A 17,048-nucleotide genomic window follows, 5' to 3' on the forward strand; every position below is an offset into this window, starting at 1 on the left:
TAGAGAGCTATGCATCTAGATGGGAGGGAGGAGCTGCACCTGGGACCTGAATAGGGCTGGGCCTTCCCTCAACAATGCTGGCTCCACCTCCCGAGGCTTGCCTGACGTCTCTGCCCTGCATTGTGAAAGGAGAGAAGAAATCATGTCAACAAGGTGCTCCAGAGCTGTATCTTCCCTCCCCTGTGCTGGCTCCACCTCCTGTAGGGCGGCTGATGTCTCTGCCCTGCACAGTGAAAGGAAGAGGAGAGTCATGTAAAAAAGTGCTCAGGAACTGGTTTTGACTAGGCAGAGGCCTCTCTGCCTTCAGAGAACAAAGGGTTTTGGGGTATAAATATTGGGACCCTGATCCCAAGAAATTAGATCACTTCTCGAACAAGAAACACTTTGCCAAGGAGAAGAACCAAGGAAGCTGCAGGAGTTTTACTGCACCACTGCCAGTGTGCTGTTTGCTGGGTTGGCCTGCAGTGGTTGCTTCATTGCCCAGGGAAGGAGAAGGAACTTTTTAAAGACTTTCATCATTTACAGAATATTATCAAAGGGCTTGAACTGTGCTTGCCTCCTGCTGAAGTCTCAGGGATAAAAGACTTTATCTCCAGCTCCCCTCTGAATTTCCTTGCTGGGAATTCTCAACTCCAGACATTTGCGTGTCGCTGGGAGCTGGAAGCACGTCGCATCGAGAAGAAGCGTTTCGCTGCAGCAGCTAAAATAGTCGCAGCGCCGGAGAAGCGAGCCTTGGCCGCATCTCCCTGGAAGCATGTGTTCATCGAATCTGCCTGCTGTCGCATTACCGGAGAAGCATGACGCCATTGTGAGAGTCACCATCGCATCACCTGTCGCGGCTCCAAAGTACAGAGTCATCGCAAGGCTGCCAGGGCGTCTACGCATCGTCATTGCATCGTTGCATCAAGGGCGCCATTTTCTCGCATCGCAACAGGATCATCGCATCGTATCAAGGCGCCATCTTGCGCACCGCAACGGGCCCGCAGGCCGAGAATCTACGCATCACCGCCGCACCGGTAAGGATCACAACGCATCCCCTACTCTGCACAAGCATTGAGGCACGATGCATCATCTTCCCCGGATCACGGAACCGACGCATCTCCCCTTTTGCAAACCTTTTGTTTACTTTTCGTTACACATCCAGGTACTTTGTTGAGAACTTTGTTGCATTCATAAGCAACTTTTAATCATCTTTTAAGCATCTTAAGTGTAGTATTGTGGATTTTTGTCATTTGTGGTATTGTGTTAAGTCTATATAAAGAATACTTATTTTTATAAAACCTGAGTTGTGTCCACCTGTAGTGTTTTCACTTTATTGTTGTGTATATTCACAAATGCTTAAGACACTGCCTCTGAGATAGGCCTGTCTGCTTGAGCCAAGCTACCAAGGGGGTGAGTAGGGGTTATTAAGGAGTGTAATCCCCTTATCTTGGCTTAGAAGTAAGGGTCCCTATTTGGACAAAGGTGAATACCATTGCCAACTAGAGACCCCCAGACCTATCAAGCGGCCAATAAACTAATCAATAACCGATGCTGTTTCAACCTGCTGCATACCTGTGGATATGGTCAAAATATCCCCTGCTAGTTCTTCCTAAACTTGCTATGTAATGTCTATCTCAAACCTTCTCCTACACAATGGCCACTGTGATGCACAATATCCACCTGCAACGGGATCTCATCTAGAAATTCTAAAGTTGCTGAACAATTTCCATCATTCTGCAGAATCGCAAACCTTTTGACAACTGCTACACAATGATGTCCTGCTGCCAGTTCCCACCTGTGCTCCACAGACAAGCTTGTTGCAAAATGAAAAACATGCCATCTAGCTGCACAATCTAAACCACTTCAAGGAGTATCCATTCTGCTGCAGCACCCTCCATGCTGCTACACAACCAAGTACATAAAAGTACCACTCCCCTAAAGATACACTCAGTAGGACTTCACTTCTCAGGGCACTGCCACTTTAACACATAACATAATGAAGACCTCTACTACGCATGGACACCAGCATGGTGAGTTCAGAGTAGGCGGATCACGCAACAGCTGTGACTTACCTTGCCAAGGATTGTGTTGGATTTAAACCTTTCTAGGAAGTGGGCGTGCTGAGCCTGGTACATTTGCTGCTGGTGCTGCGCTGTTTTTTGGTTTTGAGGGAGAGGTTCCGACCGTGTGCGTCCAAGAGGTTTATGAGGGCTTGAGACTGACAACCGGTCAGCAGAGATGAATTGGTGAGCAAAGTGGAAGGGCAGGATTCCTGGGACAGAAGGAAGAGAACACATCAGAGCAAAGGACACTGGATGGATCATTTAGCTCATGCCTTGTATTCATTTATTTGTATTGTGTTTACGTGAACCAGACCCACCGAAAGGAGTATATTTTTACATTTTCCTAAAAATGTAAACGACGTGTGCATGCAGACACAAGGGACATCCGTTTTATCCATCAGTTACATACTTGGATCTGAGCAATTCACTGCCGATGATCCAAATGAAAACAAACATTGTGTCGTTATTGAACCAATCTTAATATGAATAAAGGCAAGACATTCCACTTTATGAGAAGTGTGAGAAACATATTTCAGACATGTTGAAATATTAGAGATAGAGCACTTACTCAAGAGACTTTTTACACATACAAACATCAAAGCACACTTGGGGCACTGCACCAGAATTAAGTAAGGGAAGTTCTGCCCACCAAAACTTGTCAGTACATCTACCATGATGATTACGTACTAACATATTTCTGCCATGTCCCCTTAGTGCTGCTGAATCATTCCTGATATAGGAGACTGGACACAGGAAGGCTGTTAAAGTTGGTTTATTCTCATAAGAAGATCCCATCCAACAGGATACAGGTTACAGCTTCAACTGAAGCACATCTCAAGTCATAACAAGTTCTACATGAAATGCATAAGATTCCATGAAAACATGTGTACAGCCTACTAAGATGAAAAGATGACATCAAGTGATTCCAAACTATACAGATGTCATCTAAATTGACACACCACACACCTCCCTTCTTTAACCAATAACATAAATATCCATAAGAAAAGTTAAACATAATCAGTAAGATGACCAGGACGTTTGATTGTCCTGAAAGAGCAACAAGTGTTTTTCAATACATTACTATTTATATCCATTTTTTTAAAGGGACTAACAGGAGTAGAACTAGTATTGTCTAAATTTGAATTACACTTCTCATCCATTTTTCCTTTAACCACCACAACTCTGTTTAGATTCCAAATGCGATGATCCTGAGTTTTAATAGCATTCTTAAAAACTTTGATGACCATAAGAGTCTTAATGAATTTCAAAATAGAATTACCACCCAGACCAGGCCTTTTAATCATGACCCAATCTCCAACCTTCACCAAAGTTTTTTTTACAGCATTCTTTGTATCAAAATAACTTTTCCTTTCAGTGGCTTTCTTTTCTTCCCTTTTTTATATGTCATTACCGACACACACACTTTCTTTTCCCTTGGCTAACTCATATTTGTTGATCCAAGGAGGTTCTACAAATATGTTAGGTACTCTACCACAGAATAATATAAAAGGGGTTTTCCCCGTCGTACCATGAGGAGACATTCTGTACTCCTCCCCTTTCTTCAGAACCTCACCTTTCCAATCCAAGGATAACGACTTTGCCAAGGTAATGGTTTCCTTAACCCTTTCGATGGTCATGACGGAACGGTTCCGTCATGAGCATCGGTTGAGCTGTGCTAATGACGGAACCGTTCCATCATGACCAAGCCCGTTTTCGTTAGGGCTCAGCACCCGGCGGTAAATCCTACCGCACGCAAGGTGTTAAGTACTCCATTAAATCTCTCAACCATTCCGTTAGATTCTGGATGATAAATCGACACAACTATCTCCCAACCCCAACAGTTATCGATAAGGGGCGAGCATGCGGCGAAGCTCCCAATCCTTAACACTTGAAAAATGTCACCATCTTATATTGAACTAGCAGCCCGTGCCGACGTTTTCCGGGTATGAATTGCTGCCGGCCAGTAGAATATTGTTTTGTAGGATTTCGTTTTGATAGCATTTCTTATCTGTGACAGGCCTGTGAAACGCTCCGATTCACAGTGCACTGCTGATGCACTTAAGAGTGCGCGTTCAGTAGTGTGTGAACTCGAGTTTCCCTACTTTATTTTTCCTTGCAATATTATATAGCGCGAACTCGACAACATGGCATGAGCACAATTTACATTACAGAAGAACACATTCATTTGTGGTAGGCACGGGGAGACAAAGCAATTTGCCTGGAATCACAGGATGTTGAGCTGATGACAAGATTCAAACGTAGCTCCCCAGTTCTAAAGTTTGCAATTCTAGAATTTGTGGCGGGAGGTGTGTCTAAAAGTGTATGTCGTGTTGGCCATCAATGAGAGAGACCTGTGCATTTTTCAAATGGGTGGTGAAAAAATATGAGTTTGTTGCTGGAGATGTGGGCCGCCGTGCCGCCAATGTACTTACCGGGGAGGGTAAATACCCATAATTCCGCAACTTTCTTTCCGAATACCATCACTCCGCATACTTTCATTACGAAAGTACGATGACTCCGCAATACCATTATAACGCATGACATTACATTTTATATGCTTTTACCACGCATACATTTACAACGAAATTCGTAGAAAATGCGTGAATGGTAAAAGCATGTTTTTTTTAATGTTTGGATAAGGTAAGTATGGGTATAGGGGTATATGTTTTGGGGTACTGAGGTATATGTTTTGGGGTGTTTAGGTATTTTAAGGGTTCAGATATAGTTTTGGGTTATGGGGTACAGGGGTAGTTTTAGCGTTTAGGGATAAGTATGGGTTTTGGGGTACAGGGGTATTTTTAGGGGTCAGGGCTAGGTTTGGGTTTTGGGGTATAGGGGTATTTTTAGGGTTCAGGGGTAGGTTTGGGTTTTGGGGTACAGGGGCATTTTAAGGGTTCAGGACTAGGTTTGGGTTTTGGGGTACAGGGGTATTTTAGGGTTCAAGGGTAGGTTTGGGTTTTGGGGTACAGTGGTATTTTTAGGGATCAGGGCTAGGTTTGGGTTTTGGGGTACAGGGGTATTTTTAGGGTTCAGGGGTAGGTTTGGGTTTTGAGGTACAGGGGAATTTATAGGGTTCAGGGCTAGTTTTGGGGAACAGGGGTATTTTTAGGGTTTAGGGATAGGTTTGGGTTTTGGGGTGCAGGGTATATTTATAGGGTTAAGATGGGTTAGTGTTTAAGGGTGTTGGGGTATTTTAAGGAGTAAGGTGGGTTATGATTATGGGGTGCAGGGGTATTTAAGGGAGCAGGGTGGGATTAGCACACGATATGAGACATGGCATGAAGGGCGGAATGTACCACACGCCCCCAGCGTTTGTCACGCCCCCAGCACACGCCCACAGCACAACGCAGACATGCCCACAAGGGACTACTTTCCTAGCACAGTTCTTTTACCTTTTAAATGGATATGGTGGACGTCTGCATAGCCTATGTCCTTCTGCTGCAACTGCCCTTTCCATCGCTGTATTGGGTGTTGTGATTGGTGCTGTGGTTCCTGAGATTGCCCGCCTCAAATGTTTGGGCTCTCTCTTTATTATATTATTATGGAATATCAGCCCGTCCCGACGTTGTCAGGGTATGAATTGCTGCCGGCCAGTAGAATATTGTTTTGTAGGATTTCGTTTTGATAGCATTTCTTATTTGTGACAGGGCTGTGAAACGCTCCGATTCACAGTGCACTGCTGATGCACTTAAGTGTGCGCGTTCAGTAGTGTGTGAACTCAAGTTTCCCTACTTTATTTTTCTTTGCAATATTATATAGCGCGAACTTGACAACATGGCATAAGCACAATTTACATTACAGAAGCACACATTTATTTGTGGTAGGCATGGGGAGACAAAGCGATTTGCCTGGAATCACAGGATGTTGAGCTGATGCCGAGATTCGAACGTAGCTCCCCAGCTCTAAAGTTCGCAATTCTAGAACTTGTGGCAAGAGGTGAGTCTAAAAGTGTATGTCGGTGCTCAATGAAAGAGACTTGTGCATTTTTCAAATGGGTGGTGAAAAAATATGAGAATGTTGCTGGAGATGTGGGCCGCCGTGCCACCAATGTACTTACCGGGGAGGGTAAACACCCATTATTCCGCAACTTTCTTTCCGCATACCATCACTCCGCATACTTTCATTACGAAAGTACCATGACTCCGCAATGCCATTATAACACATGGCATTACATTTTATATGCTTTTACCACGCATACATTTACAAAGAAATTCGTTGTAAATGCATGAATGGTAAAAGCATGTTTTTTTTTAATTGTTTGGATAAGGTAAGTATGGGTATAGGGGTACATGTTTTGGGGTACTGAGGTATATGTTTTGGGGTGTTGGGGAATTTTAAGGGTTCAGATAAAGTTGTGGGTTTTGGGGTACAGGGGTATTTTTAGGGTTCAGAGCTAGGTTTGTGTTTTGGGGTATAGGGGTATTTTAGGGTTCAGGGGTAGGTTTGGGTTTTGGGGTATAGGGGTATTTTAACGGTTCAGGGCTAGGTTTGGGTTTTGGGGTACAGGGGTATTTTTAGCGTTCAGGGCTAGGTTTTAGTTTTGGGGTACAGGGGTATTTTAGGGTTCAGGGGTAGGTTTGGGTTTTGGGGTACAGGGTTATTTATAGGATTCAGGGCTAGGTTTGGGTTTTGGGGTACAGGGGTATTTTAGGGTTCAGGGGTAGGTTTAGTTTTTAGGGTACAGTGGTATTTTTAGGGATCAGGGCTGGTTTGGGTTTTGGGGTACAGGGGTATTTTAGGGTTCAGGGGTAGGTTTGGGTTTTGGGGTACAGAGTTATTTATAGGATTCAGGGCTAGGTTTGGGTTTTGGGGTACAGGGGTATTTTAGGGTTCAGGGGTAGGTTTAGTTTTTGGGGTACAGTGGTATTTTTAGGGATCAGGGATGGTTTGGGTTTTGGGGTACAGGGGTATTTTTAGGGTTCAGGGATAGGTTTGGGTTTTGAGGTACAGGGGTATTTATAGGGTTCAGGGCTAGGTTTGGGTTTTGGGGTACAGTGGTATTTTTAAGGCTTAGGGATAGGTTTGGGTTTTGGGGTACAGGGTATATTTATAGGGTTAAGATGGGTTAGTGTTTAAGGGTGTTGGGGTATTTTAAGGAGAAAGGGTGGGTTATGATTATGGGGTGCAGGGGTATTTAAAGGGAGCAGGGTGGGATTAGCACACGATATGAGACATGGCATGAAGGGCGGAACGTACCACACGCCCCCAGCGTTTGTCACGCCCCCCAGCACACGCCCACAGCACAACGCAGACACGCCCACAAGGGAGTACTTTGCTGGCACGGTTCTTTTACCTTTTAAAAGTATATGGTGGGCATCTGCATAGCCTATGTCCTTCTGCTGCAACTGCCCTTTCCAACGCTGTATTGGGTGTTGTGATTGGTGCTGTGGTTCCTGAGATTACCTGCCTCAAAGGTTTGGGCTCTCTCTTTATTATATTAGTATGGATTACATACTTACCTGAAAAATATAAACATGTGTGTGTTAAAGGCATATGCATTGTGAAAAATGGCGTTTCTAAAGGGAGTCATGGTTCCATTTTACAACCTATTCGAGCATACCACCGTCATAGGGTAGAATATTCAAAATTAAAAAGGGAGAACTTGAAAAACTAACATTGAAATGTTGGATCAGGCGGCCTAAACCAGACATTATTGGCCCTGAACCACTCATGAACCTTCAATGGAATGCTCAGAATCCAATCTTCTAATACTACAAAATCACTATAAGCCATACAGCTCGACTCTGGATATTAAAATGTACATGTGAAAAAATGACCACAAAAGTACTGTATAGCTCAACAAAAGAAACATTTATGCACAGCGCTAATTTAATTTGACAAATGTCTTTTTACTGAATCTTTTATAAATCAGTGGCACTCACTCATAAATTTATTAAACTAAAAGCAGAGAACTGGCATTTCACGCTGCGTCGTCTCTGGCCTGATTTGAAGGCCCTAGGCACCGCTTCCCGTACAGCACACCCAGGGACCAGAACTGGGTGATTGAAATGCTGTGAGCAAGAGTTTTGGGCTTGTAAGCGGACGACCACAGCATCTCTGCTAAACCCGAAATGGCACTGACCATCGCAGACCTCCAACCCTGATCACCCGCTCTCTGGTCCTCGACTAGACTTCAACCGGGTACACTGGCGAGCCACCAACATACGCCTAAGGTGAGCGTTGAGCACACATAAGCGCGCTGAGAAGATTAACGTTAAAGAACTCACCCGCCTCACTTTGCACTTCTCCTGCCTGACCCCATAATGGAGGAGGAGCGGCTGCAACGCTACAATCTCCCGTTTCTGTTGCATTCGTGGGAGTGAGCCGACCCTCATACTCCCTAGATACCGGCGAGAGCCTTGTGCCTCCTTTTCTGCCTCCACCCCAGCGCTGAGCCAGCTACTCACTCTGCAAACACAACATCAGCCTTCACCCTGCCTGATTCCAAAATGGCAGCGACGGCGGGAAGGAGAGAGCGCGAAAAGTAGATAAGAGTCGGAAACAGTAGGGGGATATGTGGTCTGGGGTCCTGTAGCCTCACGGTGAACAGAGGTGAACTGTTACTGTTGCCAAAAAAACTGCCATTACTGCCAAAGCCTGACAAAGCCTGCCATTACTGCCAGAGCCTGCCAAAGCCTGCAGATTGCTGATTCCCGTACCTGGCTGACCAGGTGCTATCCAGGTGTTGACCAGGGGCTATCCAGGTGCTGTCCTACTCTCTGGAACCTACTGCCACTGCTGATTTCAACCGGCATCAAGAAGTTATATACCAGGAGCCATCCCTCTATGATCTACTGTTAACCCTCTGCTAACCTGCTATCAGCCTACTGCTGTTAACCTACCGTCCTACCGTAGTGGGGACAGCAGCGGGCTCCTCTGCACAGTGTGTGTGTCGCGAATGGGATCTTCATCTTCCCCACGTAGATGCCTGGCTGAGTCTCCTATGGCCTAACTTTATCCTAGCTGATCATCTGGCTCTCTCCCTGAGGTTTCATGCCTGGCTGATCCTCTCGCTCCTCCGCTCTCACCGATGGACCACCTGTGAGTGATCTCCGACTACAGTGTAAAGAAACAAAACTATTTCCTCCGGATTTGCTCTTGCCTTCCATCAATAGCGAGCATAACTTCACCAGCACTTATATCTGCGGTCTTATTCCTCTCTTCATCTCGCTTCCTGCCGCAAGTAAATAATAAGAAGCAAACAATTTACCACACGGACGGATACTTACTTTTTAGTGCCTATGGAGTAACCTCGCGTCACCTGGTATCTTCTCGTCTCCCCCTGTGCCTGACGAACATACAAAGATGGCAGAGAGAGACAACAAGAAAGTAAGACCCGAACCAACATTATCTGAATCGCCTATCAAAGCTAAATCAGACCTAACAAGTACATTGGACATGATTCTTAAGAAATTGGTGGAGGTCCACGACTTGGCTAAGTCCACAAAAGGTAACACCGATACCATGCAACTGGAGCTCATAGCGATCAGAGCAGACATGAACTCTATGAACAAAAGCATCAGTGAAGCAGAACAACGGATAGGCGACGTAGAAGATAAAACAACCCATTCGTTCAAAATAATACAACACCTTCAGAACACTACTCAAGACCTCAAGCGCCAAAATGCAGAGTTAGAGGATCGTAATAGGAGGGGTAATGTACGCATCTTTGGTGTGCCGGAAGATTCAGAAAAAGATGCAGAATCTTGTGTGGCCTTCCTGGAAGCATGGATCCCAACAGTGACGGGAATTAACTTCCACCACGGCCTGGAGCTAGACAGGGATCATAGAATACCGACATTCATCTCCCAAGGAAAAAAATGCCCTTGTCCCTTGATCTGCAAACCTCTCCGATTTCAACATAGCGAGGCCATTTTAAAATTTGTCAGAAAAAACATCACATAACCTGGGAAGGACATTGTATAATCTTCACTCAGGATAATTCCAAAGAGACTGTTGAGACAAGAAAAGGTTTCCTGTCATTGAGAGATAAGCTGAAGTCAAAGGGTATTCAATTCTCGTTCGCAGGTCCGGCAAGGTTTAAGATCATCGACCATGGTAAACCACGCTTCTTCTCGAACCCCCATGACCTTGCACGTCATCTGGAAGACTCCCCTCCACAATCCATGGACTCCTCAAGCGGATCTTCTAACAAACGGAAAACGGAAACACACGATTCTGCTAGTCACTGACTGTGGTATGCTTGGTCTGGTGAGCCACTGCTCTATCTCGAAGCCTTTTAGATACTCGTTAAGCACGAATTTCAGTCATTGCCATTGTCATCAACTGTCCTGACTATAAGAGACACCATTTACTTATAGAAAAGTAGCAATGTCTAGTGGTATTGGTCTCAGTCCTCATGGGGAGTTTTGCTCTTGAAAAATGTACAACTTCATTCTCCCTCAATCTGTTTAAAACTGTTAAAACCTGTCGCAGGTGCTCCATTGTTGATATACTTGAGCCTCACCTGAACCCCCGGGTACTTCATGTATCACATATGTTCTTGGTGGCAGAGCCTCTTTCAATTCCATACAGTTGAGCTGTTTTCCTACCATCACGCTGCTTTACTCCTCGTAGATACTCCTCATATGTGTTCATTCATTCATTTGCAGGCCTTATGGGATTATAAATTGTTACCACCCGAAACGCTAATATTTGCTCACAGTTGCTAGACTTATAGTTGTAACGTTGCATGTCTGATGGCCCTGAACCTTGCATTGAGGCCCTGATCTCCATGTTATGCTATGTACGGTTGCCCAGTTATGCTACGATCGCTCAGCATGTTGATTCTCCTGTTGATCTATTACCCTATTACATAATCCTGTGTTGACCCTTGACGGTACTGCCGTCGCAGCTCCTAAGTTCGAATTCTTGGGGGGGGGGGGGGGGGGGGGGGGGAGGGTAATCAGGGGCATCAGGAGGAGGGAGGATTAGGGGGACATGGGGTAAATGTAATCGTTTCAGTATTGTTTCCTTTACTTCTTTTTTTATCCGCTGCACAGACTTCAAATGTAGTATCAGATGTATCCCATGTAGCCGGCCCATCTGACTATCACAATATTGGCTGCCACATGTTCGCTGACTTAAGAGGATTTCTACAGCTCATAATTCCTAGCTATGTAATACACTCCCCCGCATCGCAACATACTAGTCCCATAGATTGCACAGTTCCATCCGGCCACTTCCCTTGCGACACTTAACGGCTAGATGACTCAAGTCAAATCCCTGGCAGAAAGCCTCAATATAGTATCCTTAAACGTCAAGGGTCTTACTCACCCAATTAAACGCAGAAAAGTACTTGACTATTTAGCAAAATCCAAAGGTGATATCATCCTGCTGCCGGAGACAAAACTTTCAAAAGAAGATGCTGAGTTCTTTAAGCAGCATTGGATCTCGCACACCCTTTGTTCCTCTGCAGTCCACAAGAAAAGGGGGGTGATCACCCTAGTCTCGAAAAAGTCAAACATTTCTATGATGTCACATACTCACGATAATGATGGCAGAATGATTGTGGCACACCTCATGAGAGACGATGACCCTATTCAGGTAGTAAACATATATGAGCCAAAATCTCTTGTCCCAGAGTTCTGGAAATCCGTCTCATCTGCAGTAGAAAACATTCCCCAAGATGAGCTCTTGATTGTGGGTGGGACTTCAACCTCCCCCTAGACCCCCTTCTGGACTGCCAATCCAAATGCACATATCACCCTTCACGTTCCCATGATATACTAAACCGTCTCTGCTCCAAATACAACCTACGCGACTCCTGGTGCCTACAAAACCCAGACGGGAGAGACTATACATTTTATTCGGCTCCCCACAATTCTTATTCAAGAATCGACTACATACTAATCTCTAGCCCATTCACACACCTCATAGAGGAGACTGACATAGCACCCAAGCTGGTCTCGGACCACTCCTGTATCTACACTAAACTAGCAGGCTCACGCTCTATCATCCCCCAGAAACGTTGGCGCTTTAATGAAGACATCCTGTCCGAACCTGTAAATAAAAAACGGATAGAGAACACCATACGCGAATACTTCACATTGAACGACTTACCAGGCTCGGGCATATCGGTTCTGTGGGATGCCTTTAAAGCGACAATTAAGGGTGTCATTATTGGCATCCGAGCACAAATTAACAAAAAGCTGAATCTAGAACTAGAAAATCTCAAGAAAGAGATATCAAGGCATTGGAAATCTCCCATGCGGCCGAATTAAATATTAACTCCATTTTAGACTGCCTCACTAAAATGAAGTACGAATACAATGCAATAATGAGCAAACGTGCTGGGGTAAGGATAAATAAATTCAAGGCACTGAAACTCTGCGAGGGTAATAAGGCCGGGAAACTACTCATGTCTTACCTCAAACATAAGAAAAAACAATTTCATATAGCCTCCATAAAAGACCATGCCAACAACATCCACACCAAGCAAAACAACATCCTGCACACCTTCCAATCTTTCTATGAAGACCTATATAAAAACAAGATGGCGTTTAACACGGAAGCATGCACCAAGTACCTGAACTCGTTAGACCTCCCAAGACTCTCTGATGAGGACAGCTCCAAGTTAGGCTCCCCCATCACAGTGCAGGAAATCTCTGCCTCAATCAAAACCCTTAAGAGCAATAAGGCCCCAGGCCCTGACGGCTTCTCGGCCAACTTCTATAAGGAGTTTGAGGGAATTATCAGCCCTGTCCTCCTGAACCTCTTCCAGTCCTTTAAAGCAAAGGGTGGTGTCACTGATTCAATGAGTGAGGCCACCATAATTATTATCCCGAAAGAAGGGAAAGATACCCTTCTAACGAAAAACTACCGCCCAATCGCGCTCATAAATCTGGACTGCAAAATGTACGCAAAAACCCTAGCCAACCGATTGAATGCAATCCTACCTAAATTAATTAGTAATTCTCAGGTGGGGTTCCTCAAATAACGTATGTCCAATGATAATACGAGATTGCTTTGCCATGTCTTAGAAAAAGCCAAAATAACAGCTACTCCCTCCATTGCCATCGCCCTGGACGCGGAAAAGGCGTTCAACAGGGTGTTGTGTCTCTTTCTACAGCATTGTATGCAATCTTTTAACCTGGGGAAGTCCTATATCGACATGGTAATTGCCCTCTACTCCTCCCCGTCCGCCCGAATCGCCATAAACGGTTCCCTTTCCGAATCTTTCTGTTTAGAACAAGGAACCAGACAGGGTTGCCCCCTCTCTCCAGCTCTTTTCCTCCTTGCCCTTGAACCTCTCATAGTCGATATAAAACGAAACGATAATATCAAAGGTGTGGAATTTGAGGGCATGCGAATAAAATTGGCCGCATATCCGGATGACATCCTGGTGGTCACCGAACAGCCAGACTCCTCCATCGAGGCCCTTATGACCACTATAGAAAACTATTCCCTCCATTCCGGCTACAAATTAAACCGGGATAAGTCTGAGGTTAAACCTCTGAACATACTCAGTACCAAAGACATGCTGGCTAATTCGGGCTTGTACTGGCAGTCCGGCTTCATTAAATACGTCGGAATTGAATTTGGTAGCACTCTTATTGAAACCCTTCAGCGTAATGAAAAAACAACCTTAGAGAAAATTAAAACGCAAGTCGACGGTTGGTCTCCCCGATTTATAACCTGGTGGGGAAGAATTGAGGCCATTAAAATTATGATCTCCCCACTGGTAAACTATCTCATCACTATGCTGCCCCTTACTTTATCCCCGGAATTTCATCACAAATTAGATGCCACACTCACCAATTTTCTTTGGAAAGGGAAAAAAGCACGAATTAGCTTAAAGAAACTTTGTCTGGACAAATCCTTAGGGGGGGCAACCTGGTGGATTTCAAAAGATACCAAACTGCGTTTCTAGCCAAACAGGGCTCCTACTGGTTGTCACCCCCTGCAGGCTATAGCCCCGTGTGGCGTGAGATAGAGAAAGCCCTTCTCTGGAATGTCGCCCCGGCGGCTGTCCTGTCCGCGAAGCTGAATACAATCACCTGCTCGAAACCTATTTTTCAAAATACAAGAGTTGCCCTTCCTAAAGTTGATAAGCTACGTGCTATTTCCATCCGACGCTCACATTGGGAGCCGATATGGCATAACCCTACCGTGCTTTACAAGGGCAAACCACTATATAATCACCTCTGGATTAATAAGGGCATCTTTTTCCCACACCAACTATATGAAGGAACATATCCCCGCTCTTTCAAAGTTTTCCAATCCAAATATGATCTTGATTCACTTGAATATAATAACTTCCTGAATATAAAGACAGCGATTACTAGGGCAAAGCTCTCTGCAAGCCCTCCCTCTCTCCCGTCCTACCTCTCCAGGCCATCAAGTGTCCTGGATCTATAAACTCTTAGGCCCGCAACACTCCAATCTTACTGAACATCTCACACAGTTTTGGGCAACATACTCCTCTTTCCCCATCTCAGACGTAGAATGGGCCAAAACCTGGGACTCCTGCATGCGCCACAAAACCAGCCCTACACTATCCCAGACTAAATTCTGGCTACTTCATAAAGCCTTCTGGACACCAGCACGTCTTTTCACCCACAATATCAGAGCTGACGCATTCTGCTGGAACTGTAAGTGTGCTGAAGGTGACCTTGACCATCTCATCCTCCAATGTGAATGTGTGGTCCCCTACTGGGATAAAGTCTTTGAATTTATCAATAAAGTCTTTTCTTTCTCCTAACCCAGAGAATTGCCATACCTAGTCTTTGGGTTACTCAAAGCCAATTCCCTCAATGACAATGACAGGGCTTTATTGGACCTACTACTCATGGCTGCTGTAAAGGTAGTCCTCAATAACTGGAAAGATACCCGGAAAGCTAACTATGCCTGCTGGCTAAACTGGGTAATTCATCTTCGAGGCACTGATAATATATCTCTTCAACACTCCCATGGCGCCCCCCTCGGAGGTGCATGTGGATCATCCTTGACAACTACTTTAGTGCCCACAAACCCCCATGAGTCACCCTCACACTCCCTCGACCCAGCCCCTCCCCCCCTCTCTTCTACACTTTAAATCAGCCGGTGCTTCTCTATCTACATAGCTGGATACAAGTCAGCTCAATTTAAGAAATTTCATCAACCTGTGGACCAACCTAGCGATACTACTGCTCATACTGTCATTTTTTGTACTGTCTTGCCTATGATTTCCTCAGTTTTTTAGTACTTTGTGTTATATTTCGGTAAGATTATTGTTGATTGTTTGATTATCGGTACTTACTGTCTTCTATTCCGGCATCCTTGCTATAGCTAATATCTTAAATGCATGTATTACAACCACTCAGTTGCTAACGGTATGTACCACTTATGTATACTTGTCAACATTCGCCTTTGTTTTCATCTTTCTGAAACTGCCAATAAAACTTTTTTAAATCAAAACCACAGTAGACACTGAACACAATCATAAAAGTTAGTGGAAGGTTGCAAGAGCTAGCTCCTCTGACAGCCCCCGCCATTGTGAATCCAACAACTAGCATAAAATTGTGTCTGAATGCGACAGACAGGTCAGATAATTGGCAAACCTTCAGACCACAATCCCCCACACTCCACACAAGTCACCAAACACAGATTTTAGGACACCCTGACCCACCACATAAAGCCTACACACAAGTATACATGCCAAAGTCCACATTTCTCTAACCAATCTCCCGCCACCTTCATCAAAAGCCACAAGCAGAATTCACCCCAAACCTGCCACAACAAAATATCCTATTCTCCTCCACCGCCTTCCTTACTATAAGATATAAAGAAGAAAGAAACAGAACAAAATGCCTGCTCTTCAATGCAAGATAAATAAACAACCTCAACTTGACATAGAAAGATAGCTTATATAAGATTCTGCACCCACATGCCACATATCCACCCCTCCTGAAGTCCACATCATGAACAAAAATCGTATTTCCAACATTAGAGGCGGCCTAGCTGTCATCCATTGAAAGAAAAAACTACTAATAACTATAATTGAAAATCTCACCATGGACGTGAATCAGTCCTAATTGATACAGTAACTTGGACCACCCAAACGTATGCATTCTAGGAGACCTCAACATTTGGGTTGACAAGTAGGAGCTAACCAAAACCACAGCTATCGGAACCAACCTGAAGCCTTCAACCTACAATAAATAGTTTGTGGCCCAACTCACTGTGCAGGACACATGTTAGATGTCAAATTTGCATCCTTAGGACAAGCCACAGTTACAAACAACTCCCCATAAGCTGAAGCAACCACAACATCATCACCTTCAAGTTACACACACCTATCAATAACAACAGCTAGAAGACAACAATAACAAACATATGAGTGCATATTTACCAGTTAAATAAACGCGGAAATGTACTCATTTTAGCTTTATTTTTCCACAAGCCCCAAAATAAATATGGATCAATTCAGATTAAATTAGCAAAAAATAAATAGAGGTAAATACAGACGGAAATGTCAACAAAAAAAATACCATATAACCAGGAGCCCTACTCATACTCTACAAGCTTGACTAAGCCAACAGCCTATGCCTTGGCGCATCCGCATTCCATTATACAAAAAAATACATCTAATCCAAGATGCTGAGGCAAGGCTTCTTCTCCACCTTTATCCATGAGAACACACCGCTACAGTTCTGCGATCTCTCCACTGTATAGCTTGACTAGAAAGGCAATGCTCAGGGCACTCTTCATTGTCCAAAGAACCTACGAAGAAAAAGGACGTCTATACATACAAGTTAAATTCAAGCAATATAACCCAAACAGAACACTGCGCTCCAGGCTAGCACCACTTATCATACCACCTTACCACAAGAAATCCATATGAGGCAATGCTTTTGCAGTGCAATCGCCAAACTCTGGAACTCACTACCAGCCAGTATTAGAAGCACCTAGTGCTATATACACTTCCAAAGACACTTAAAAATGTGGCTATTTCCTAGGCAACTGCATCACAAGCATCCCAGTAATAGAGTCAAGAATAGAGTTGCATCCTCAAATGCAATA

General features: G+C 44.5%; 1 protein-coding gene across 4 annotated transcripts in view; it reads right to left on the reverse strand.

Moving 5' to 3' along the window:
• The window catches only part of HDAC7 (histone deacetylase 7), a 686,142-nt gene that overhangs the window by 224,658 nt on the left and 444,436 nt on the right, over nucleotides 1-17,048 (reverse strand). For all 4 annotated transcript variants that reach the window (XM_086964199.1, XM_086964189.1, XM_086964206.1 and 1 more), the window contains one exon: nucleotides 2,055-2,254. In XM_086964199.1, the coding sequence (XP_086820325.1) occupies nucleotides 2,055-2,254 (200 nt within the window). The remainder of the gene's footprint in view (nucleotides 1-2,054; nucleotides 2,255-17,048) is intronic.

Source organism: Lissotriton vulgaris, chromosome 1_1 (genome assembly GCF_964263255.1).
Source record: "Lissotriton vulgaris chromosome 1_1, aLisVul1.2, whole genome shotgun sequence".
NCBI lineage: Eukaryota > Metazoa > Chordata > Amphibia > Caudata > Salamandridae > Lissotriton > Lissotriton vulgaris.